This window comes from Harpegnathos saltator, unplaced genomic scaffold (assembly GCF_003227715.2).
Source record: "Harpegnathos saltator strain DR-91 unplaced genomic scaffold, Hsal_v8.6 scaffold51, whole genome shotgun sequence".
In the NCBI taxonomy this organism is placed as follows: Eukaryota; Metazoa; Arthropoda; class Insecta; order Hymenoptera; family Formicidae; genus Harpegnathos; species Harpegnathos saltator.
Window position 1 is genome coordinate 1381456 of NW_020230327.1, and position 26480 is coordinate 1407935.

Genomic DNA, 26480 nt, shown 5'->3' on the forward strand with positions numbered 1-26480 from the left:
CGTATGTCCTGGATAATTGTTATCTTGAATCACTCATTATTTTTATATGGTGTCTTTCATCCGCTGCTTACCTGGCACTTGCAACTGTATCCCATTGGATTATTGTGCGATAGAAGACACAGATGTTCGCACATTGCATTAGCGCAAGGATTTGGTGTAATTGGCTGTAATACCGGATGATGTACATGTATGGAAAGAGGCTGCGAGATTAAATGCGACACCACCGTCTGATTGGAGCCCATGAACTTGTGCGCTGACAGCACTCGATTAAGCTGTCTATCAGTCCAATACATAGTGTCCTCGAAGAGTGTAAGAGAATGAGGATGCAAAAGATAATGGGAGCTGGCTAAAACCTGAATCCTCTTACTGCCATCATAGAGACAAGTGTCAATAAAGTCGAGCTTGCTATCCGCAAAGTAGATTCTGCGATTCGCGATGTCTAAAGCCAAACCGTTAGGCCAATAGATCTTCGTACTGATGATGGTTGATCGATTATTACCGTCCATTCCGATTCTTTCGATTCTAGGATTTTCTCCCCAGTCAGTCCAGAAGAGCCATCTTGCACGTGGACTGGGATCCAAACACATTCCACGAGGTTGTGTGATGTTCGCCTTAACGAGTATCATTCTTCCAGCTCCAGTTTCTTTAGCTACTTCAATCGTATTCAACTTAGAATCCAACCAGTACAGGTTATGACCAATCCAGTCGTAAGCAAGACCTTCTACCAAGTCTAGACCAGTACTAATGATGTCTTGAGGATCACTACCACGATCCAATCGCGAGATTCGCTTCAACTTCATATCGGACCAAAAGATTGTACCAGTATGCATATTGCTGGCGGTCGCCACAACGTTTTCCACATTGATAGGAACCCGTTCCAATGCTTGATCCTGAAGGTCAGCCACCAGAATAGTATGCCTATTGGAAATAATTAAGAAGGCAGCACTGTGGTTAAACGCCTTGCAAGTGTGCTTGTCTTTCTCCAACGTGTAACCCTCTACACAGTTACAGTAATAGCTGCCCTTCGTGTTCACGCAGATCTGTGAGCATCTCCCTGGCGGTTCACACTCGTTCATATCTTGACATGTGTAACCATCGCTAGTAAGTTCTTCGCCAGCTGGACAAGAACATTGCGCGCCAATTGGTGTTTGAAAACAATCATTAGTACACAGTCCAGCTTGATGAGTGCATTCGGAGAGATCGCAACCAAATCCTTCATCTCCGCCATTCGGGCAATCCGGTTTGCCATCGCATACATTGACCGTGGGTATACAACGATTCGTCACATTCGGGCATCTCCACTGCTGGGAGTCGCATTTAAATGGAGGAGGTCCGCACGCATGCAGCTCGGTGTTCTCATCAGAGCCGTCACCGCAGTCGTCTTTGCCATCGCAGATATACGCCTTGAACACACACTTGTCGTTTTGGCATCTAAGAAAATAAATTAACGAGTAAAATTAAATTAGTTTAGATTTGGGTAACTTCATAAAGAATATTTAATGTTTATCTGATTGAAATCCGCCGGAGATAAAGGATCTCGAGAAATTTAACCAACGAAAAAACAAACCTGAAGAATCCAGGCTGACAGTCGATCTTTCCGCAGGATTCTGGCTCGTCGGACTTGTCGGGACAATCCGCGGTACCGTCGCAATACCAATTTTTAGGTATGCAGATGGCTGAGCTAACGCATTGGAACTGTTTATCGAGATTACACTGATCCGGTGCCAACGATGGGCAACCTACTTCATCGGAACCGTCATTACAGTCACTAATACCGTCGCACTTATACGATGATAAAACACACATCTTCTGATCGGCGCACGTAAATTGCGTACTGAGACAAGTAACTGGTGGACAGTCCATCTCATCTTGTTGGTCGAAACAATCACTGTCTCCGTCACACACCCAAGATTGCGGTATACAATGGCCGGAACGTGGGCAGGTGAACTGGAAATACGAACAGGTTTTCGCTGCACAGAACTCGCCCTCGTCGGAGCTGTCACCGCAGTCGTTTTCAGAGTCGCACTTCCAGGTCGCGGGAATACACCTGTTGTTGGCACAGGCGAATTGGTTTGCGCTACACGTAACATTTGGACAGCCCATTTCGTCGCTATAATCGCCGCAGTCGTTTTCGGAGTCACAGTGGAATGTTATTGGTACACAGCGGCCGGACTTGCATTGGAATTCATTCGCACCACAAGTTGGTTTCGTGCAGTTTTGCGTTTCATCGCTGTTGTCGAGACAGTCGTTTTCGCCGTCGCACACCCAAGACTTTGGTACACATCTGAAAGTACAATCAGTTATGAGCTGGATTGTTTACACCGACACATACGCCAATAGATACATCTTAAATTATCGAATCAAGAAATCATATCGTTGTACATATGTGATACCTCTGATTTGCGCAAGTAAAATCCCAAGTATGCGGACAAGCTTGCAAGGGTGGTTCCCCATCAGGGTCCGCTGCGCAACTCCTACCATTGCCTTGAAGACGTTCTCCGTAGGGACATCCGCATACTTGAATAAGCTTCTGTGGGGACTTGTTCGCAGGTTCAGGGAAAACAATGGCGTCGGAATGCGAAGAATTATCCGGAATAGCGAAGCAAAGTTTTTCGCAACCCCCATTGTTGATAGTGCAAGGATGGTTAGGTGCTGTCATCTGAATTTCACGGCTGAAGACCTTCACGCCATAAAGTCTATTGGTGGCCGGCTCACGAACCAAGATCGCTTCCTGCTCACCGGTTTCCTTATGAAGTCGAATAATGGCGTCTAAACGCCAATCAGTAATGTACATCCACTCCTCATGAATGGCAATGGAAAACGGATGTCGGATTAGTCTGGAGTCGACCGTTCGTACGTCCGTGCCGTCTAAATTTGAATGCTGCACGTGGTCTAAAAGAGCGTCACACCAGTACAATCGGTCCTTGTTAAAGTCAATCGCCAAACCGTTCGGCCAACCCAAAGTTAAGTTCTGGAAAACGACTAGGTTGGAACCGTCAGCGTGCGCCCTGCTGATGTTGGCTGGACGGTCCCATTCAGAGAAAAAGATATAACCATGGTTCGGATGGATTACAATTGCGCGAGGTCGCTTCAGATTCTTCAATAGTGTTCGCCGATATGTGACATTCCTAGTGCTGAGGACATTCAGTGTGCCTGAGAAAGCAAACAAAATTTATCGGCTAAAAATAAATTATATTTTATATTTAAGACGAACAACTTTCTCTTACTAAGTGCAAAATATTTGATAAAATTACGGAATTAATTGATACAAATTTGTTAATTGTTAAATAAAGTAGGATCGTTCGAAAAGACGTTCAACAGACCTTTACGTGAATCGATATAGTACAAATTCTTGGCAGCCCAATCAACTGCGAGTCCTTCCACTCCCTCGTTTTGACTGGCCAAGACGATTTCTCGTCCGGTTGCATTCTGGTGTACCCTGTATATGACATCTTGAAGAACATCGCTGTAGTAAATGTACTGGTCGTGTGCGTCATAATCCAGTCCAACGAATCGCGCTCGTCTGGATACCACCGGTAAGATGGCATCGCTGAAACCTTCCATTACTGGATTGAGTACGCGACCTTTGATGAACCTTTGTTGAGAGTACATAAGGAACTCCTGCACCAAGTTGCAGTTTCTCATGTCGCTCGCTAATCGCCATCCAATATGGCAGGCGCAACGATAGCCTAGCCGGTTGCTCTGGTCGCTGGAGGCAGTGACGATACACATGTGCTGACAACCACCATTGTTGTTGCCACAAGGATTAGAGACGCTGGGTTGCACAAGAGGATGTAGTGCTTTTATAGCTTTAGCATCGCGTATCTTAAAGAGATATTACCCATCAAGTTAAATATACGATCACTCCATGGAGTTAAATATACGATAAACTCGTTGAATCGACCAATCACCATTTTTCGTACCTTAAACACGCTTTGGATGGAATAATCTCCCTGAGTTTTGTCGACACTCATGACTGCTTGCTTAGTACTGTCCGACCAGTAAATCCTATTCTCGAAGAGGGTGAGTCTGATTGGGGATGGCACTTGAGGTCCTCTGAGAATCATAACTCTGTTGCGGCCTCGGTAGTCTGTCGTTTCGATATAGTCCAACAATGAGTCACACCAATAAATCCTCTTGGCGATAATATCCACAGCCACTCCAGAAACTTTATAAGCCGCTTCTGAGACTACAGGGAACGCGTTGGTGCCGTCCATGTTAGTGCGGAGAACCTGCTTGCTGTCGGCAATGAACATGAGACCTCTTGTAGGATCCAATGCGATGTCAGCCGGGTTAGTGAGATTGGAACCCACAACGATTCCATGGTAGCGTCCGTCCAGCTCGAATACGTCCACTTTCTGCACAATGGAGTCCGCCACGTACAATTTATCACCAACCCAATCCACCGCGATGGACACGGGTCCCCAAGATCCTGCCATACTGATGTCCACTTTCCGCGGTACGACGTTACCGAGATTCAGAGACTCCGAATGCACCTTTCGCGTTTTCATGTCACTCCAGAAAAGTAAGCCCCGCGAGTACATGTAGTCCAGCCCGCTAGCACCGGTCGTATTTGCGATGACCTTGCGATCCTCGCCAGTGGCGCTTAATCGCCACACTGCGCGATCTTGAGCGAGCAAAAGCTCCAGAGACGAGAAGTTCTGGGCCCGACATTTGTTGCGACCGTGAAGGGTGTAACCAAGAGCGCAACTACACATGTATGAACCGTCAGTGTTATCGCACAGCTGTTCACAGAAGCCCCATTCTGAGCACTCGTCCCGATCTGCACAAATAAAAATCCAGTTGATGGTTAGAGTACTATACGGCAAGAAAATTAATATAACGAGTGAACTTTTTGGCAAGTGTGCTTTTCTTACTAGGAGACGTTAAATTTCCGAATCGACTCGACGCTAAACATTTGGACTTTTACAACTCGAATAACTTACCGACGCAGGTCCTTGAATCGTTGGCAAGGATTCTTCCCTCGGGACAATAGCAAGCCCCTCCAGTGGGAGACGCTTGACATTTATGTTGACAGTTGAGCAAACCACACATACTCATCGCTGTATAATAAGAATTGTAAATAAAGTTTGTAAAATTATCAGAAAATATTATTATCATGGTCTTTTAGGATAGACTTGGGGCAAACAATAATATAAATTTATGCAATTCTGTTCCATCTTCTGGACTAAATGTTCGTCAAAGATAGTACAGTATAGTGCAGTACACTTACAACACGCCGCTTCCTCATCCGCCCCGTCCTCGCAGTCCTGTTTTTCATCGCATAGTTGAGACCGATTGATGCACATTGGCTTCCCATCTGGTGCACCCTTTGGGCACATAAACTTATTTCCTGGACAAACTGTCATTGTGCAGGAACTCTCGTCGGAATTATCGTGGCAGTCTGTGTAACCATCGCATTGATACGCTATAGGGATGCAAAGCGCATTGGCGCACCGGAATTGATCGCTGGTGCAAGGTGGAAAACCTGTGTATCATGAAAGAATCTTGTTAATACTGATGGGATAATTGCTTTAAGAATCGTACATCAGAATTTAAATTTTAATTAAATACACATCCATTGAGATGTTCCAACACTTCGAGAACCGAATCCAACATAGCCCAAGAAAACGAAGAGAGACCAAAGAATGGAATATAAACGAGATATTTAAATTTCATCCGCTTTTCGTCCATCCGGAAGCAAGACAACGTCAAACACTGTGCAAGTGCACCGCAAAATTGCAAACTCACTACAATGCTCCTCGTCGCTCATGTCACCGCAATCGTCCCTGTGATTACACCTCGCACTTTGGTCGATGCAGCGCTGCGTGGTATTACACCTGAACTGATCCAGCCGGCAGGCTGGCTTCGACATGTTATTTCCACATCCTTCCTCGTCCCTGCCGTTTCGGCAATCTAAGTAACCGTCGCATCTTTTCTCTTTGGGTATGCAAAGCTCCGGCGTGGTGCCGACGCACCTGAAGTCGTCTGGCTGACATTTTCTGTATGCTGCAACGAACGTCGCTCTCTTGTCATCCTTTCTCGCTCTTACGAACCTCGCCAATGAACGATAACACGTGATGACACCGCGGATATGCCGCGAGAGCGTGCGTCATGAGATTTGCAAAGACTATGATTTTTGTGCGAAGGATATTAGGTTGCAACACCGCACCGCACTTGCATGCAGGCAGGATATACTTTTTACCATATGACCGATAAACGTATCTACGTGCACGTGCTTATGGAAGGAAAACGTGACAAATGAAGAGTATATGTAGCTTTTACGTAACGGACGTCAAAAGGTGATCCCCAGTTAATCACGCTTCTGAGTTTAAACAATCGCAGCGCGATAAGTCACATTAGCTGCGCACAATATGCAGCGGAGGAGATCACCTGTATTGCGACACGTCTACGCCGTTGATAAACGGCGAGGAAATGAGTTCAATATGTCATTCAAAAACGTGATTGTTCTCGCTCGGTTCGTGCAATAAACGCGGCGATAGCTGCAGAAGCGAGAGAGACTTTGGGATATTTCAAAGTTGGGGCTAATTCAGACATGAAGTGTCCTGAAACGTTACTTTTATGTTCCTTCGAAGAAAAATGTAAATTGCAGTCACAATGGCGTACGTACTCGTGCGATTTTTAAGTACAATTGTAGCGATTAGAAGCGCTTTAAATTCAATACCGATAGGCAGAGAGTTGAAAATTATCGGCGAATTGTAAAGCAAGACATGCGTAGAGAACTTGAGAAATTGATCATCGCGGACAATGCAGAAGTTTGAACTTCGGAAGGCGCAGTTTTGAAGAATAAAAGACGAGAATGTTATCGATATCGATAGGATGTTTATGAAAGCCTGCAGTCTTCACTTGTCTAATAACTTCAGCGAGCGTAATATCACTGATTTTACAACCCACGGAGTATCGTTTGTTATCGTGACAACGCGATAATTTAGCAATGACAGCCGCAAAGAATCTGCCTAATCGGGACACAGCTGCTACTTGGCCATGCACTTATGTGAATGGCCTTGTCACTGACGATAGCGTTATCACACTATGTCTTTGGGCACGGCGTATCCGCAATAATTAATAATGCCTACAAATGCCTTCTTAGACAATGCACTCGGTGGCTTTGAGGTCATTTATTAATAAACGCGTTTCTTCGCACCGTCTCGACCAGATCGACTCTCGTGGAACTGCTCGAGCCGGTTGATTTTACGCGGAATATTATGGCGAATCTTGTATGAGTCCTGCTACTTCGAAAGATTAGCTCTCAGTTAACACAAGCACGTTTGACTACATGAACAAAGCAAAAGACACAACACACTCGTCGAGAAGACGACGGAAATCTTGAATGAAGATAAAGATTTTGTACTGGTGAGACAAGTGTCGCAACCGTTCTACAAATAGAATTCCAAGAAACAGCAATTCTTTCTTGAAATTTTTTTAGTTTATTTCCTGCGGTTGTAATTAGTGCTATTAATTGTACGAGAGGAAGTAGCCCAACAAAACAAACAAAAAACTTAACACGCAAAAAAAAGTATTCTATTTGTAAAGTCAACTTTTCCATAATCTCATATTCTAAGCGAAGCCTTTTACAAGAAAAGGATTCCTCTTTCGATAAAGCGATTAAAGTGAACCATTCATCTAAAATTTATTAGATATTATTCTAACTGTTTTCCTTTTATTTCAAGAAGATTTTTTCTTGCATAAGTTAATTTTCCTCTTATATCAAGAAGAGAACGCTTATCGGCGGTTTTCCTCTCCCATCTACTCACACAGAGACACTCTCTCTGTGCATATGACGATCGTCACCACGTCAATTTATTTTAAGGACAACGTCTGGAGCAAAGGAAAAAAGAAGAGAGTTATTCAGTTTATGTTGCTTTTCCCAGTTGTTTCGTCATGAACGAAGTTCAAGAGTTTTTGGAGAAAATTAACTTAAAGACATACTAGCCCACATTTCAGCGTAAATACATACATATATCCATTTATCATATCGCGTTGCACACTACATAAATAAATGCCATGTAGAGTACTTAAGATTACAAATTTATGACTTTTTCTATTTTTTCAGCAGAAAGTAAAAAAAATTTAAATCGAATTTTTTCCGGACAGCTTCGTAATAATTTCCTCTCCTTTCCCTATAAAGGAACGTATAGTATCAATAAGAATAAAGTACAGTAAAAATAAATAATAATTCTCTTAAAAAAAGCTTAATCTATGTATAAGAGGAAATTTATATTATAATCAATATTATAATCAATATAATATTATAATCAATATAAGATTTGCATTATACACATAACATAATCCCTCGAACTTTAAGAATAATGTGTTTACAATATTTTCCTCTTAATTTTAGAGGAATCCTCTTGAGGCCATATATAAGAACAAAATCCTCTAAAATTTAGATGATTCCGTTTATTCGGAATTTTTTTTTTTTTTATATTGGGTATTCGGATAGTTCTTGACTAACAAGAAGTCCGAATATTACCACCACTGGCTATTATAATATATGCGCAATTGTGCATGCTTTTGCACAGAATATAACATTCCGGATGCATTTTTATCCCTTTTTAGAACATCTCGCCTAAATCTAGGGGTTCCCATCGGGGGTGCGAAAAAGCATTCTTGGGGGTGCGAGGAAAAGTGATTGTAATTAATAATGATCAAGATGGATTCTGGAATAATCCGGCATTTTTACCATCAAATTAAAAAAATATTGTTAAAATTATATATTTTTTATTATTATAAATATATATATTTTATATTATTAGAAATTGAGCATCTTTTTTGATTTTTAACTTCTTACCTCAATATCCTAACAACTAATTTTTACCATAAATACGAATAATTTTTTCTTGTAGGAGGTGCGAAGGTTCATTAATAAATTTTTAGAGGTGCGAAATACAAGAAAGGTTGGCGAACCCTGCCTAAACCACTACAGCGATCGCTAAAAAATAAGGTAGAATAAAGGGTAGGTGGAGTAATACCGCGATGCAGATGATAAAAGTAAGCGGAAAGGGTTAATGATGACAGAAGTGATTGCAATTTGTACTCACTACAGCCGTCCTCGTCAGTACCGTCGACGCAATCGACGGTCATGTCGCATCGTTGATGCGGGGGTATACAGTACGTCTTGTTGAAACTATACTGGCCACACGTGATCTGACCGAGCTCGCAGTCGGGCGGCGCTGAAAACAAATTGAAGCGAAGCTAATAAATCGCTGATTCTCGTACACATCGCGGGAAGCAACGCCAGAAAGCACGTCGACGCTCCGCTGAATGTCATGGGACGGAATTGAGATCTTGAAGTGTTCAAGTAGAAATTTCTCCCCCCGCAAAGCTAACAACCCAATACGCCTCCACGTTATCGCGACTATAACGTCCGCAAATATTTGACTAGAATGCAAGCCTTTAGATAAGTGAGAATTGAAACTGCATACACCGCAAACGTGGTTTTATCTGCGAGTTCGACAATCGAACTAACGGCCACGGAATTCGTTTCACAATTTAATTCTAGAATTATTCTGATTCACATAAAAGTTCCTCATGGATTTCTCTTTCATAATTTTGACTTATCTCTCACAGCTTTTAGTTAGCATGATCAGAAAGCCGAAGCATGTAATCACGCATATTATGCTCGCCAGATATACCAAGGACTTCTTTTTCGAGCATCGTCTAAAAAGTTTGATTCATACGCGTGAAAGAAGCAAAAGGAAATTATCATCTATACGCATTACTGATGAAGATACGGCGGCGAGCGTAACTCGCAACATACAGAGAATTGTTCAACGCAACGCGGGAGAGGCGCAAATTGCGCCGGTGCTATAATTGCGCGATGCATAATCAGCCGGTCGTCGATTCGCCGAGCAATCGAGGGAAGCTCCCTCGATCCTTTAATACCGGATGACTCGACAATCACATGCCGCCACATGCCACACACAGGGTATCATTTTAACTCTGTGTTTTCGAGTAATGTGCGAAGTTGATAATTTTTTAGATTTTTTCTCCGCAACGGCACTTCTTATCCAAAATGGAATTCATAGAAGTCAAGGATCTGATAGCTTTCTGCAACATCCGCGGATAAAGAGGAAGAGAAAGAATGTGTTAAATATTTGTTTGCTGATCCAGCTTTTAGGTCGAGCTATGTCAGAACGTGACCGTTTGCAATAGATTTCTGGAAAAGTGATCGAGTGAATATTGAGGAGAAAGTCCTTGAACGCAGTACTGGAATTGATTCCATGCAAAACAAAGTGCAATCGTGCCAGTGGGTCCGTTTCATCGAATGACACGCGGTAGCGGCACTTCTGCACGCTGTCCTCGAAAGAGGGTCACAGCCTTGCTTCCGGTTCTGACATTGTCACCCGCATAACAAACGCCCGCAGCTTCGCGGAAGCAAATAGGAACATGACGAACCTTCAGAGATGCAGTGGCAAGCAATTCTTGCCGCTCTCTAAAAAACAATTAAATGTGAACAAAATCCCAGCAATTTTAAAGAGAAAGCAATCAAAACATCGTAAAGTAATTTAATTTCAAAATGACATATTTATATTTTATTTATCACAACAAGTTCGGATACACACATCTGAGCAATTTTAACTCAGCTTTTAATGAGCTGTATAAGATGGAATTTTGCACAATGTATAGTACAGATGTCAGATGTAGCAAAGAAAGCTCAATGATTAAAAATTGTTTGAACGAGAGTTAATCGTATTTTCATTTCTCAAGTCATTCTCATATGGCCTCGAAGCAAACAACACTTTGCTCATCCTGAAATTATTGCCAATGCTTTGTCCTTTTGCTGACGCCAAACCTCTTTTGCACTTCCAAATCTCAATGTGACACAGGTGACTTTCGTTTGTATGGAAAGATAACATAAGTTGCATAAACCATACTTCCGTGTCATGTAAACCTGACGATAAGGAAGAATCACAAAAGCAATTACGCAATCAACTGCATAAAAAAAAATACTCTAGACAAAGCATCGTAAGCACTTCCGAGAGGAAGCCTCGAATTTTCGTTGACCGTCGAGTTTCCGGCATGCGAGATTCGTTGTGAGCCACGTACAGATCAAATTAGTCGATTTTATTCTCTCTCTCTCTCTCTCTCTCTCTCTCTCTCTCTCTCTCTCTCTCTCTCTCTCTCGCCGATATGAAAACAGGAAGAGCACATCGAAAATAGTCCGCTCCAAGGCTGCCGTCACAATTGGTTCGAACGAATCCAAATCAAGATTGGTGTGATAAAAATAGCTCCGTTCAAAACACAAGATGGTTTCATTCACAAGATTCTTTTTTAATTAAGATTTAAACCAATTGTTATAAATTCTGGAATTTCGGGCAACGTCAATCATAAAGATCGGCCGACATTGATATCTTTGATATGGTCATTGATGACCTTCCACATTCATAACTCGTGTAATGTAAATATTAAATTGTTAATTCGACTTGTGTTCAATGAACATTATTTTGATTTATGATTCCTCGGAAGAGGGAAAATTTTCTCTGTCCGTATAGCTGGACACAAGTTTCGCTTCTGAATTGGAGCTGAGCCGTGAACGTGTTTACCGAACATTCGAGCGTCATTGAAACATCCATCGAGAGTTGACGTTATTCAATGTTCCTTTTTATCGATATGAGCATCTATTACATATCACGATTGTGTGTCAGGGCCTTTACAATCATCAATCCATCCCTGACATCAACAGTACTGAATGAAGGTGATGGCTTCATTCTGAAACTTCTTTCACCGAGAACTCTAATGAGGGCGACGGACGGTCGCGAGTTATACACGCATCTCCCTTTATTATTACTTAACGAAGCACTCCGTCATTAATTATTCATCAGCACGAACAGCGGAGCGTTCTTTCGGCTAAACTCCGTGTCCGCAAACATGCTCTAATTTCTCCGAGATTCTAGTTCTTACGGTAAGCCGTATCTTTGTTATCCCCCCCACCCCCACCCCCTGCCCGCCCGCCCTCACGTCGTGTCATCCTCCCTTACGGGATACTCTCAGAATGCAAGCACCGTCGAGAAACTATTATCCCCATATTCTCCCAAGGTTTACGATAAAGAAAAAGTCTGCGATATACTCACGACACGACTGCATTTCGTCGCTGTTATCATCGCAATCGCCGCGATAGTCGCACACGAGAATCGACTGTATGCATTTGCCGTCGTTACACCTGAACATGCCATTCCCGCAGCCGTCGCCTGTAACAGAAAGCACACAACATAAAGGAGTCGGCCGGGAAGCGATATTGCTGCCGTGATAGGTGAAAGGTTCAATGCCTGCCGCCGGGGAAACTCCGTTTCTAGGTGTAACTGTTGCAGAAGGGAGGCTTCTTCTAGGTTCGAGCGAATCGTCACCCGATGAACTTTCGCGCGCCGATCATTTCGTCACCTCGCTCGCTCGCGGTCTAACAATACAATATTAGTAGAGATGTGCGAATCAAGAATTTTTATGTCGAATCGAATCGAATCTCATTTTTTTAATTCGAATTCGAATCGAATCGAATCTACGAAATTTCATTCGAATTTGAATCGAATCGAATCATTAAAAAATTTAACATGACTATTAAACATGCACATAATGATGGAAGATTTTAATATGAAAGGGGCTATTGATATTGTAATATCATCTTACAGTAAAATATATATTTAAATATTTAAAGTAATTTATAATTAAGTTATTAATTATAAGTTGAGTTAATTACAAGTTAAGGGTTCAAATATACAGGCCCAGATGGCTCATTTTGTACCTGATGCAAGTAAATATAATGCACGTTAATATATTTTATTCGTAATTGAATCTTCGACTCGAAATTTTCGAATTATTCGGATTCGAATCATAGGAATTCGGATTCGAATCGAATCGAATTACATTAGATTCGATTCGATTCGATTCGAATTCGAATAGTTCGCACATCTCTAAATATTAAGTATACGGTATTAGACAGTATTTTCATTGAAAATGAATACGAAATACCATACACTGGATGCTCGAATACTCGAGTGTCGCTCGAGTATTCGAATCTTTCAGGTATTTCCCGGCTACTGACATCCAATTATTATACACAAACTAGCCCGATACTCGAATACCATTAAGACGACATATACAGTAGCGTGCAAAAGTTTCGAGCCATAGTGTCTTTTTAAGATACATGACAATATATTTATTTGTTCTAAAAATTAATTATATAAAATAGTTGACATAACATTCTTACAAATAATAGTACAGTTGCAAAATTTTGAAATTACATAGTTTCTAATTATTTAGTCATATAATATTTACATGTGTTCAAAAGTATTGAGCCGTATTCTTGTTGTGACTTTATGAGCCCGGTTTGTTTACGTTTTTTATGAAACTCCTTCGTAAATATTTGCTTTAACTAAATTTCAGTCTATTGTCTACCGCAATGCCGAAACATATAAGCCTTCAGTTACGCGAAGCCGTGATTAATCTTTCTCAACGAGAAAAGGTTTCTCGCGAAATTGCTAATTGCTTATTAATTGATAAAAGTTCTGTAAATAGGATTATTGTTAAATATAAGTTGACGAACTCTCTAACTGATAAACCACGAAACGGTAGACTTTGCAAAACTACAAAGCGCGTCGATAAAATAATTAAAAGAAAGTCGATAGCAGATGTTAGAAAAACTGGCCATGGATATTTCTCGAGAACTACGAGAAGAAAATCTTGCTGATATTAGTCGAAATATAATATCTCGATGTCTAAAGGAAGTAGATCTTTTAGGACGTGCTGGTGTAAAAAAACCATTAATTAGTGCAAAAAATAAGAAAACTCGATTAGATTTTCCAAGGAAATTTGAACATTGGACTGAAGTTGATTGGCGAAAAGTACTTTTCTCTGACGAGTCAAAGTTTCAGTTATTCGGAAGTGACGGTAGAAAGTACATATATACGACGTCCAACAGGCACAAGATATAACTCAAGATACCAAATTCCTACCGTAAAACATGGTGAAGGTAGCGTGATGGTTTGGGGATTGTTTTCTTATAACGGAGTTGGTCCATTGGTTGAGATCACGGGTACTATGGACGCTATAATGTATCGAGATATATTGACACAGCATATGCTGCCATATGCAACTCGAAATATGCTACGTAGTTGGATTTTCCAACAAGATAACGATCCCAAAACTATTCATCAAAACTAATAAAAGAATTTTTCATCGTGAAAAAAATGCGAGTTCTTGACTGGCCCTCGCAATCGCCGGACTTGAATCCTATTGAGCATTTGTGGCTCAAGAACTCAAACTACGTATAGGAAATAAGAAACACTCTAATAAAGCTGAATTATGGCAAGATTTGCAAACTCAGTGGCAAAATTTACCTCAAGATCGCATTTCTAATTAAATAGCATCAATGCCTCGTCGTTGTGCTGCAGTGATTGCTTCTAAAGGCATGGCAACAAAGTATTAAGTTTAAAAAAACGTTGACAACATTTTCTGTTATTATTTTTCAATAATATATTTTTTTTATGCATAAGAAAACTTTTTGGCGCAATACTTTTGCACTGTTTGTAATAAGACATTGTATAAAAATAAAGTATTTAGAATTTTTAAGAGTTTGTAAAGTTTATATAATTGTAGGACAAATAAATACATATTGTTTATATATATGTGTAAAGTTTTTAACGCTCATTATGAAATGAATATATAATAATAATTGTGTGGCTCAAAAGTTTTGCACGCCACTGTAGTACTTAAAAAGAAATAAAACTGGATCAGGCAATGTAAAATCCAGCTGCTGCAAAATTCAAGAATAAATTCCAGTCTGGTATTATCGGGTATTATTCGCGGTTTTAGGTTTTGTATATACAGGATGTCCGGGATCTTTTGGAAACGAAAAATTGTGAGGATTAATCAGATCAAACTGAGGAGAAAAGTCAAGCACCATTTTGCAAAAATCATAATAGTTATTAAGGTATTAACGATAAGAAATGACCGTATTTAGGAGCTTCTTTAATTGATAACTTGAAAATTTGCGTACTTATTTGCAAATTGGTAAAAGACTCTTTTGTATGACGGCTATTATGCCTAGCGATAGATATGAATATATTGAACCTTTGAATCTGTCGTTAGGCACAATAGTCATCATACAATTGTAGATTAGGTCATTCTAAACAAAAAAAAATTCCTTTACCATTTTGCAAATAAGTGTGTAAATTTTCAAGTATAACAAGTATAACTATTGCGATTTTTGCAAAATGACACTTGACTTTTCCTCTCAGTTTGATCTGATTAATCTTCACAATTTTTCATTTCTGAAAGATCCCGGACACTCTGTATATCTGGATATTTTATTATTTTCGATTATACCCAACTACCTTGATTAGTTGTGCGAATTAGATACGCGGGTGTACAAACTAGTCAATTTATACTGACAGCATTAATACGTGTTCAACATGAAAATCGCGCGAATTTTTTACATCCACATTATTCATTGACAAAGAGAATTGTTGGCGAAGTAAAGTGAGATGACGACATTATTGAGACAGTGAAACCAGTTGGAGCGTAAGGGACGCGGCAGTTAACAACGTCTCCGACTTCAAGGAAAAAATGTACCCTTTTAATCCCCACTCTAACGTAACTCACGAGCGGAAACACGCGATTCCCGAAGGTAGTAGCCAAATTCGTGGGCGAGGATTAAAACGACGAGAGCACATCCGTCTCCACGATTGCGGTAAACTGCTCTTCATTAGGGCATAATTAGAGACGCGTATGCAGCTTGTAAGCAAATTTCTATCAACTGTATTTGCAAATTATCTCATTAATGCAATGCCTTTTCCCGAGATGTAATGTGTTACAATAATTTTTGAATCACGGAAGCTGTTTATGATAAATGTATTTTCAGAAATTGACTTCCGATGATTAAGCACTCGTTACAATTTATAGAATTTTGTACAATTTTATTTTATGTAATTTCAGTAGAATTTAAATTTGACGCTCACACATAACTAAATATAAAGATATTTAGTGATTAAAAATTACATAATGTTGGATTATATGCATTAAATATTAATTCAATTGTCGTTAAATAAAAAAGAAGTCATGAATATTAGATGTTTCCGTAACAAAACTTTCAACATGAATTTCATTTAATTCATCATTTAATTTAATTTAACAGACAATAATATTCAGAAGATCGTATGTTGCTGTGTAACAGCGTGAAATACAATATTTCTTCCGGATGTTTTCAATTTTGCAAAGCATCCGCAAGATGGAGATAAGAAAAGACAAGATAAGGAGGGACATTTCATGTCTCGGTTTTTTGTTTGCAGATGGCTTTGTTCGTCGACAAATGAAGGAAGAGTCATTTGCATAACGACGTTCATGAAAAATTCCGTGTCGTTATGCAAATGCGTCGCCTCTTGATATTCGAGTACCATCACCGCGCAACTTGATGACGATGACAAGCGTTGCTCGAATGTTTAGCAATAACAAGGACAACAATAAACAAGCTTCTGCCTCCGGGTGCTTGAAGCCAGAAAGAACAACGATGGTTTTGAGTCTTCCCAAGTACCTTTCACTCTCTTATTGTGCAGCAGATTGTTGTTTCTCTGCTAATAATAGAAATAGGAAATATATTTAGGGATAATTTGAAAGAAATAAATTAAAAAGTTTCGTAGTATTACAAATTCAGTCCATCTACAGTCATCGTGTAAATCAAGACAGTGTTTCGATTTTCAGCAAGCTCTTTGACGTAGCTTGTTTATTAATGCAAATAGTTGATACAAAATTAGAAATTGGCCTCCAGGATATCTGTGGTTTATCTTACAAACGTGTACCGCCTCATTATTGTTCCAAGTAAAGAAGAACCATTTCCATCCGTCCTGCGTCGAGGTAATGAGCTTTTCTTGGGGAGCTCGCGACTGTTTTTATTTCGACACGCATTTCACAAGTTCACCTCGCGTTTTGAAAGGAAAAATGATCTCGTCTCCTAGAAGAACCTATCGCGCCGCTACGGCAATCGAGGCCCGTTTACGGATACTTTCCCATCGCGGGAGGATCCTTGATTGATCGTCCTTGGACGAGAAAGCGATCCTGCGATTGCTGTGCAATTGGCTGACAACGTTGAGATTAATGTTTAAAAAATCGGTCACGCTCGATAAGCACAAAGCGTGCCTGCATATATACGTAAACGGAGAATGTCGCGAGCACCTTTCGATGGGGACTTTTTTCTTCGAAACAAAACACAGATTATTGTTGTCGATACAAATCGAATAATTTTTATACTCGAATACTCGAAATATCTGCGGAATAATTAGGTATTCAAATACCTAAGAAATACCTACCAGACAGGAATAGTCTAGGTAGCACAAAAATAACTGGATACTGACCTCGATAATTTCATTAAAACCATTATAAATGCATAGCATGAATCAAAGCGGAAGTATTTGTGATATTTTCCACAAGAAGGCTGTCTTATTTCTTAGGTGATACTTGCGAGAGATTATATTTATACAATGCAGAGTAATATATTTATCAATTTAATCCGTCTATCGTAGAAAATCCAATAAGGAAATTAGAAACATAATTCTTAAGCGTGTATTCTTGTGTTAATTCTGATTAGAAGGAAAAGTTGTTTAAAATTGTATTACGCTTTGTTGGTCTATTAATCTTCTTAAAAATTGTCTTGCGAAGATCGTTTGTGAAACGAGCCGCAAATCGCTGGGTCCCTGAAGAGAAGCGAACGAGAATGATCATTTGACGATCATTTGTCCATAAACAAATCGCTCATTTCGGAGATCATACGTATCACTCGATCGTCACACTACGACGTTCGTCCAGAAACAAACGCTGAATAGATCGCTGGATCCACGAAGGAAAGTGAGGGGAACATAGAGGAGGTGAGAGTAGAGGTGTGTAAGTAAGCTACGTTTTGTGGGTGTTTTACCATCACAAGAGAAGACATAACAGAGAGAAAGATAGGGGAAAAGAGGGAGAGAGAAGCTGCGAGAGGAGACAAGCTGCGGTCGATTAGAGGGAGGGAGACAATGAGAGAAGGAGAGAGACGCTGATGGCACTAGAGAGGAGAGCAGAGGAGAGGAGTCGGCCCCGGCTTGGAAGTGCAGCGTTCGTGCCAGGTTGCGCGGCCTGGTACGAACAGAGAGGCGGCAACAGTCGGGAGGGAATGTGCATTGCAGGGTAGGGATGCAAATATCGAAGACAGATAGCAATATATACTCGTGCTCTCCAAACTTCTTTTCTTATAATATTTTCGTAACCTCCGCACACACACACACAGCTAACTCGCAGTAACAAATTTTTACCAACAAATAAAGAAGAAATAGTTATTTCTAGGGACTCCTCCAGACTAAACAGACACAACCAATCTCTCTCTCTCTCTCTCTCTCGCGCTCTCGCTCTCGCTCTCGCTCTCGCTCTCGCTCTCTTACCTATCGTACATTTCTCAGTTCGAAAAAAGAATCAAGATGCTAAAACCAGCATAGACCTTAAAATTAATGTAAAATTAAAATAGTAACATATCTTCGGCTTAACAGTCTTTAAACGCAGACGTTGCTCTATCGTTTTCCAGGATATGAGTTCCTTTTCATTTCTATTTTAAATCCAATTGTGATAGACGGAGCGCGACACAGAATCTTAGGAAAAAATATAGAAAGATAGGGAAAGATAGAGAGGAAGAGAGAGTTTAGTTGTACAAAGTTCGTCATCATCGGGACGCTCTTAATGACCTTACGCTACGCGGAAAGGAGATATGGAAGTATCATTTTGAAATATCTGACGTAAGAGAACAGTCCATGAAGCTAATCGTTAACACGAAGGATCAGATGCTTCGGAGATTAAAGCGGTTTCCAACAAATCTATCTCGCGCTACGATATTTTTGTACCGAGTCTATATCTCGCCATTACATAATACGCATGATTAGATCAGAAATAAAAGACCGCAAACTCCGGTAGATACAATCACCCGTTCGATAACTATGTAACAATCGCGCGAACACCGGTAGTACCACGCTCGCACATGAAGAAACCGAGATATGAATGTAAAAAAAATATGGGTAAAAAATAAAAATATGAATGTATGTCGCTGACGACTCAAAGTCGCAGGGAAGGGACAAATATGAATCCAACGATCGCTCATCGGCATGTGTGTGTGTGTGTGTGTGTGTGTATGTGTGTGTGGTATCATCTGTCCTGCCATTTCCACTACATTTCCGGCTCCGTGCGGCGGGCTTTAGCAATGATATACTGTTAAATAACGTAACAAGTATGCCGACACTCGTCCTATGACATCGGCACGCGGCGCGGCGTTCACCTTCGCGCTCGCGTGAGAGGCGGATGCTCTTTCAGCAACGCCGTTCGTACCAGACGGTGCAATAGCCAACCATATGCACCGCGCGCCGCGCGCCGCACCGCGCGGTGCATCCGACATGTCGCGTGTTTTCCACGGGAAAACCGCGAAGCGTCTCTAATAACGTCTCAATACGCGGAATCGATTAGCCTCTCGCGGTCATTATCGATGAAAAAACGAAATGCGCGTTTCCCCGAAGAAGAATCGAATCGAAGAGTGAGATCGTCGTGAGAGCGCCGAATATAAAACTTTGTAGCAGCTGTCTGCCTCTCTCCTCTCTGGAGGAAAAGATCGCTCCTGATGTTATCGAGCAGTTAGTCGAGCAAGAAGGCACGCAGGTACGAAAAAATCGGACGTTGAGGCGAAAGTATCGATACCATCGGTGGTATCGGGGTATCGTTAGCATAACGGAGTGGCCGATGGCGGTTGCGCAATACGATGATTAAATCATCGCGAAAGGCCGCTGCATTCCCGCGTCATTATCAGTGTAATTATTTAATCGGGTTGAATTAATCCGTATTATGACATATTTTTATTATACCTTTATCAAGCGCAACCATGCGTGAGCACGAACTTACAGACGAATTATTCCGGAAGGATCCTTGAACAGAACTCCGTCTTGGATCCGTATAGGAATGCCGAAGATATTTCCAATAGTTCGTTTCCCAGTAGAGATTATAGTTTACAACCCTTTAGGAACGGACCTTTCCTAACGGACTAAGTATACAATCTTGCGGGGATGTTATCGAAATAATAAATCTGACAAATAGGCATGGGCGTGAATAAAAAATCATACCAAAGTATCACCCGACACGACCAAACTCCACTCTGGAAAAACCTGTTTTTCCAGAGTGGAGTTTGGTTTTTTATTAATTTTATTCTGGAAGAGTCCAATCTTCTCGTCCTCTTGTGTGATAGGTAATCTAAGATGAGACGCCCTTCATCAATAACGGCCGCCAGAAATGTCCAGGATTCCGCGTCTGATGCAACTGGTCCTAGCAGCTCCGTCTAGGCTAGGACGGGTCGATAAAAAATGTATTTTTTTCCCCAGCGCGCTTCTTTTTGTCGCTCAAGCGTTCTTTCCCGATGGCGGTCTAAGAGATCGACACGATCGGTTGCAGTCGGTTACGGTACAAAGTCGGCGCGTACAAAGAAGCGTCCGAAGAAATCTTGGACGCCGCGCGGCCTGGATCGTTAATTGGATCACTCGGATCAACGAACGCTGCGCGACACATATATCACCAGCAGCCAGTGCCATTCAGCCACCCGACCACCGTATATATCGCGCTCGTAGTACGTACAAGGCCACGGCAGACGAATGCTCGATTGATAGTCCGGTGAAGGGAAATCTCTTGTGGCCTCCAGTTCACGACGCTCTGATCCTCGTCTCTCTACGGTTAGGTCATACATCGATGAAGACTACACGGCGCTCGGCTATCCAGAAGTTATGCAAAGCCCGCCGTGGAAGCACACTGGGTGTGTCGGGTCAGATTAAGTTCACGACGTCTCCTTTCATCGGCGGAATATTGGATTAATTATGAACAACTTCCCAGGAGCATTACGAAGATCACAGACAAGTGAGTAAGTGTATCGGCATCTTGTTCAACGTATTAAGTCCAAGTATATTCCCGATCAAGTCTGGCTGGTGTCTGTGCACGTGCACGATGTCATTCGTTTGAAGATAGTCGTTAGCTTGTAGATGCTGATAATACCGACTGCATTACCGACCGCGAGCGTCATTTTCTTTACGCGCACAATTTTTTGTATTGATTGCACAGAATGCACAAAAGCTTCGATATGACACAAGCGTGTGTGAATTAACGAACGAAAGGAATGTTTTGGATCTGCAGCGGAAAGACAAAACTTTCTCTTTATCGGTCAGTACGATCAGCCGAGTCAGTACGACGTCTAAAACCTACCAACTCGCGACAACGACGTTTATTTCACACAAAAGTCCTGTTGCTTGCGCGTACAAAGCGAAACCTCCTCAGGACGCTAGTAACATGAGAGAACGTCGCTGAACTTTTAGAATCGAGCTCCGAAGCCTACAATAAAAGAACAGTGTATGCGTGAAACATTCTCTACATGTGTGCGCGTGTGTTTTCTACCAACAGCGAGATAAAGTAGAGCGATAGATTAATCAGCGACAGATTAATTAGGTAATTATCCACACGTCAAGCTGTTCATTTCTTTCTTTCGACATGATAATCTCGGCAAAATTTTCGCGTCTGTTCGGATAAACGGACTCTCTTGATTTCAGAACTTGATGAATATCTTAAGAAAGTGGAGATACGATTCTTCGGAATTGTTTCGAACCGTTCAATGTTTAAGAAAAACACAAGATACATGAATACTAGAACCCACGACACACAGTAATCAGCAGTCGTAACCATTATATAATGTACTGTTCAAGAGAGGTCATTAAACGATCACTAGGATTAACCAAGCGCACTTCAAAAGCGATTTTCGACTGTTATGAACGACTACCGCGATGCCGTGAGGAATCTCTCGCAAACGTTTCCTTCAAAACCAGAATTTATTATGTTCAGAGCACGCCAGTGCTCTGTTTCAGGCTAGTTGCTGATTGATCTGCTCTGCTCTGAGCCACCCGGTATAACAAGCGATACAGACTATATTTTACGACAAGCTGTTGCCGCTAAATTTTCGTGTAGCGTCCAGAAGCCATTGACCTTTCTCCATCTCTACGCCACGTCGTAAAGTTTAATTTAATTACGTGCTATAAGTTATTGAATGCCTTCTTCTCTCTCATCATAATGAGAGAAATTTTGTATAATCCCCGATTCCATATAATTCTAAACTTAATTAATAACCCTTTCTCCCCGCATAATGCCCCGCACTTAATAACTCCAAATTATTTTAACGTCCAAATTTAGACACAGAAGGTTCGCTTATGACTTTATCGATGAAATGTTCATCGACAATTCTGTTTCTTCTCTCATTTCGAATATCGTCTCTTCACGAATTCACCCACCCCGTGAATACCTGTCGCTACAAGGTTTCATCTACCGATAAAGTAGCGCAAATCAATTAAGTTTATATTTTAGTATAGCTTTATCTGTTGTCGTACAATTGTCATGGAGAAATCGGAGTATCTTTAATCGTCGCGACACGAAGTAACACTTTGGCGCCGTCGCGTCGGTTTGAGAGAAAACGGGTAAGAAAGGATGGGAGATTGTGCGCGTCGCGCACAAATAAGTTACGTTACAAACATTATATCACAAGCTAATGCGGGGTTGTTATCGCCGTCAAGAGGATTTCTTCCTCCTTCGCGCTGCGCTCGATGCACTCGCTCGGCGCTCGGCACGAGCCTCGCCTTCGATTCGCCGCGCTCATTCGAGCGCAAATCTGCATTCAGTCAAGGTTTAATGTCCTGCAATTCGGCATGTGCATGTACAGGTGGACGCACTCGTGTGTACACACTCGGCGTATCTCGCACGCACACACGCTCGCGCGAAATGCACGCTCGTAAGAGACCTCGAAGAATTCGCTGAGTATAGAACTCGCCTGCTAGAAGCGAATCTAGACTACGGACATCGTACACATATACAGGGTGGCGTAATTCGAGCACATTCATCACGTTAATCGACAAGTGTCGAAGCCTGCCGGGCCCTGCCGCCTATCCCTCGTCGAACTACCCTTCGTACAGGTATCCCGCTATTTACCTGCTGCCCCTGTTGCTCTTGCAACGGTCACTCCTCAGCTACCTGCTCGCTACAACATGTATTTTGTAAATTGATTTTACGGGAAGGACGCTGTTAGCAGCTTGTCGGCAACGGTACCGACAAGATCCTTGTGTAAAAGCGATTTATCTTTCTTCGCAATATGAGAAGATTTTTCAAAGAGGCAGGCACCGATTACAAAGCCTCATTCTTTGCGTAATTACGAGGCTTCTCTCGCGTAATTGAGCAATTTGTTTGAAAATTTCGTACGTGAAATATTGCAACAAGTAATTATCTCAATTTACTTATACTTATCAAAGTACTTAATTTAAACATCTCGAGATTATCTCGAAAAAAAGGCCAGGATCTCCCATAAAATTGCAATCGAGGTCTCCTATTATTTTCTTCTTTCTCTCCTCTCTCTCTCTCTCTCTCTCTCTCTCCCCCCGCCTCTCCTGTCTCTGTCACTCTTCCTCTAACTCTATTTCGTTCGGCGAACTTTATATTGCGATTCGTTGAAACGCGGAGAGCCGTTACACTCGCGCACTTTGAGTTCACTTCTGGTCTCATGGGTGAAAGTTGATGTTTCCCACGCGGGGTTGGCATCAATTTGCCACTGGCTGGAAAAATCCGTCACGATCTCTCACCGATATGCAGGTGACCCTCGACGTACGGTAATTCGCGATAAACAGAATTACAAAAGCCGACAAGTGGAAATGTACCGTTTCGCGTTTCTGCTCGCTGCGTTGTTCAAAATACTTCAACGTGAATGATACAGCAAGAGTTACGGCGTGAGTCACAGTTTCTACCAGCACTGTCAGTGTAAACTTGATAGAAATCCTATATAGCGGGCTCCACTCGGCGCTCAAATTCACAGGTATCACGCGCGCTATATTTGGAGGCAGAAAGTCGCGAGTAACACCCATCTACCGCTTGCTATTGTTCCTCGGAAAGACTGATTTCGCATCAACTGTCTTCTGCTTCTCTAAGGCGCTACGTGCTCTAATCGCATTACTCGAATATTCAGATAATTCTCACAGAGCTTATCCAGGAGATGTTATTTTAGAGAAAGCCAAATTTATTGAGTATAATTAAGTGAACATCGAAACAACATATCCTTTCCTCGAACTAAATTAATCGAAGTTCCTCTGGCGGGTTCTTCTTTATCGAATTTATTTCGCAATATACTTCCTGCAATTAACGACACCGACTTAACTGATAAAGTGGTCAGGTGCCCAGAGAATACCTGAAAGACTGGATTGTATTCGGACAATACTCGACTCCCCAAATATCGTGACGCATCGTTACTTGTTGATTCAAAAGCAGAATTCTCGATAAATCCCTTTCTCGGAGCAATTTGCGTAGATTACCATAAATGAATCAAATTCGTACTTACTTGTTAATTCCGTATGTCATATAGAAAATGATTAGTTTTATCTAAATCACCAGCTTGCTTATCAGCTTAAATTCAATTACCGAGTGATACGCAGTTTGCGCAGCGTGTCGCAGATTGTGTGCTCATATACGTAATATTTTGTAATTAGAAAGTTATTTACCTTGTGAATGCTCGATTTCTGTTTGCTTTCAATATTACGTGCACAAATAACTTATCACTTATGAAAAGAATTTTTATCGTACTCTTTTAAAAGCGCGCGCCTATGATTATATGCTTTAAACAATTACTTAATTTAGTCAAAAGGAAAGACATGTTGTTTCAATATTTACTTAATTATACTCGATGAATCGGGCTTCTTCTAAAACAAGATATTCCAGATAAGCTCTGTGATTATGCAAAAAGAGCATAACTGTCGACCGACACGTGTCTCGGCGGCATGCAGCAACGCGTAACTGCAAAGTTCATCCGTTACCTTGTATATAAATAGCGTGAAATTGTTCGACACATTCGATAAATGTTTCTCGCGGCGAAGTATCCGGCGGGTTCTTTTTTATCGAATTTATTTCGCAATGCGCTCGTATATTTCCGGCAATTAGCGACACCGACTTAAATGTGCACTGATAAAGTAAACTCGATCTCACTCCTCCTCACTCCAGTGAGAATTTGCAGCGCATTTTTTTGCGAGATCGAGGAACATTGGCTATAACGCGGATAACGCGGCAATTGCGACAAACTCGACACCACACACTCGTTTGTAGTAAATAAACATAGAAATGATTTACGTCACATCTGCGAAGCGTTCGAGACAGCACGAGACGTCTCTCTCTCTCTCTCTCTCTCTCTCTCTCTCTCTCTCTCTCTCTCTCTCTCTCTCTCTCTCTCTCTCTCTCTCTCTCTCTCTCTCTCTCTCTCTCGATAGTCATAACGAAACTTGAAATCTCTTTTTTTTCGCGAGCACATGAGAGATAACGCGCGAGATAACGCACGACGAGATGCCGAGAGATGCGTCAGTGAAATGTGAATTTAAAGTACAAAACGCAGTCGCGCAGTTTATTCGCGTTACATCGAAGAGTTCCGCAATGTTCAGAGACAAAAACTCGCTCCCCAACGGGCGGAGAGAAAGCCCGACGACCGGCCCGACGACCGGCGATACATAAACAAACGGAGTTGAATAATAATTGACGTAGCGCAACCTGCGCCGTTAGCGTTCTCCGAGAGCGAGCGAGCGAGCGAGCGAACGCGACGATCGAATGGTAACGTCGAAGTCACCGTGAATCGCTTCATTCAGTCCCCGTTTTCGCGCGCGAGGGAAGAAGTAAATTTGTTGACCGATAATTAGCGCAGGCTAACTAACGGCGCCCACTCCGCCGCGCCGCGCCGCGTCGCGTCGGGAGAGCAACGAAGGCACCCTCGCGCTCTCTTGCGAGAGCAATAATTTAATATATACGCGTGGACGGGCACACGTTCTCGCAGGTGCGAAGTGCCTGCCTGTGAGCGCCAGGATACAGAAATAGGTGCTGTGTACGGTCGAACGTACGTACTTACGTACGCACATAATCGCGCGAGCGTGTTACACGCTCGGTATATGTACCAGGCGGGTACGATCGGGCGACGACGACGACGGCGGCGGCGGCGGCGGCGGCGGTGGCGATGATGACGACGACGACGACGACGACGACGACGACGACGAGCACGACGGGCCCGACTGGAGAGCCAGGGTCCCGCTATCCGGTCGGCCGCTAGGCCGAGGTGAACGAACCTGAGCCCGCCTACTGACTTTACCTGCCAGCCTCGAAGAGAGCCCGGCCAGGCTATCTCTTCGTGAGCGAACACGAGGAGCAAGCCAGAAAAAAGAACGACCGTCGGAGAACGGAGACAGCCCTCTCGCTCGCACTGTGAGAGTTCCCTCCTCACCTACAAATTTATTCGACGCCTCGCACCCGGCCACGCGACGACGCTACTTAACCGCCGGCCGTTGTTTTCCAACGGGCGCCCGGTGAGGCCTCCTTCGATGCTCGACTTCGGAGATATATTGAAAAAATGACTTGGTTCGTTTCGCGAGCGA

General features: G+C 42.1%; 1 protein-coding gene across 2 annotated transcripts in view; it reads right to left on the bottom strand.

Moving 5' to 3' along the window:
* Positions 1-26480, bottom strand: part of mgl (low-density lipoprotein receptor-related protein megalin) — a 45195-nt gene that overhangs the window by 14779 nt on the left and 3936 nt on the right. For both annotated transcript variants that reach the window (XM_011139397.3, XM_011139396.3), the window contains exons 2-11: positions 12096-12212; positions 9063-9194; positions 5752-6009; positions 5234-5488; positions 4947-5063; positions 3924-4783; positions 3324-3825; positions 2394-3153; positions 1568-2284; positions 72-1431 (exon numbers count right to left, since the gene is read on the bottom strand). In XM_011139397.3, coding sequence (XP_011137699.2) covers positions 72-1431; positions 1568-2284; positions 2394-3153; positions 3324-3825; positions 3924-4783; positions 4947-5063; positions 5234-5488; positions 5752-6009; positions 9063-9194; positions 12096-12212 — 5078 coding nt within the window. The remainder of the gene's footprint in view (positions 1-71; positions 1432-1567; positions 2285-2393; positions 3154-3323; positions 3826-3923; positions 4784-4946; positions 5064-5233; positions 5489-5751; positions 6010-9062; positions 9195-12095; positions 12213-26480) is intronic.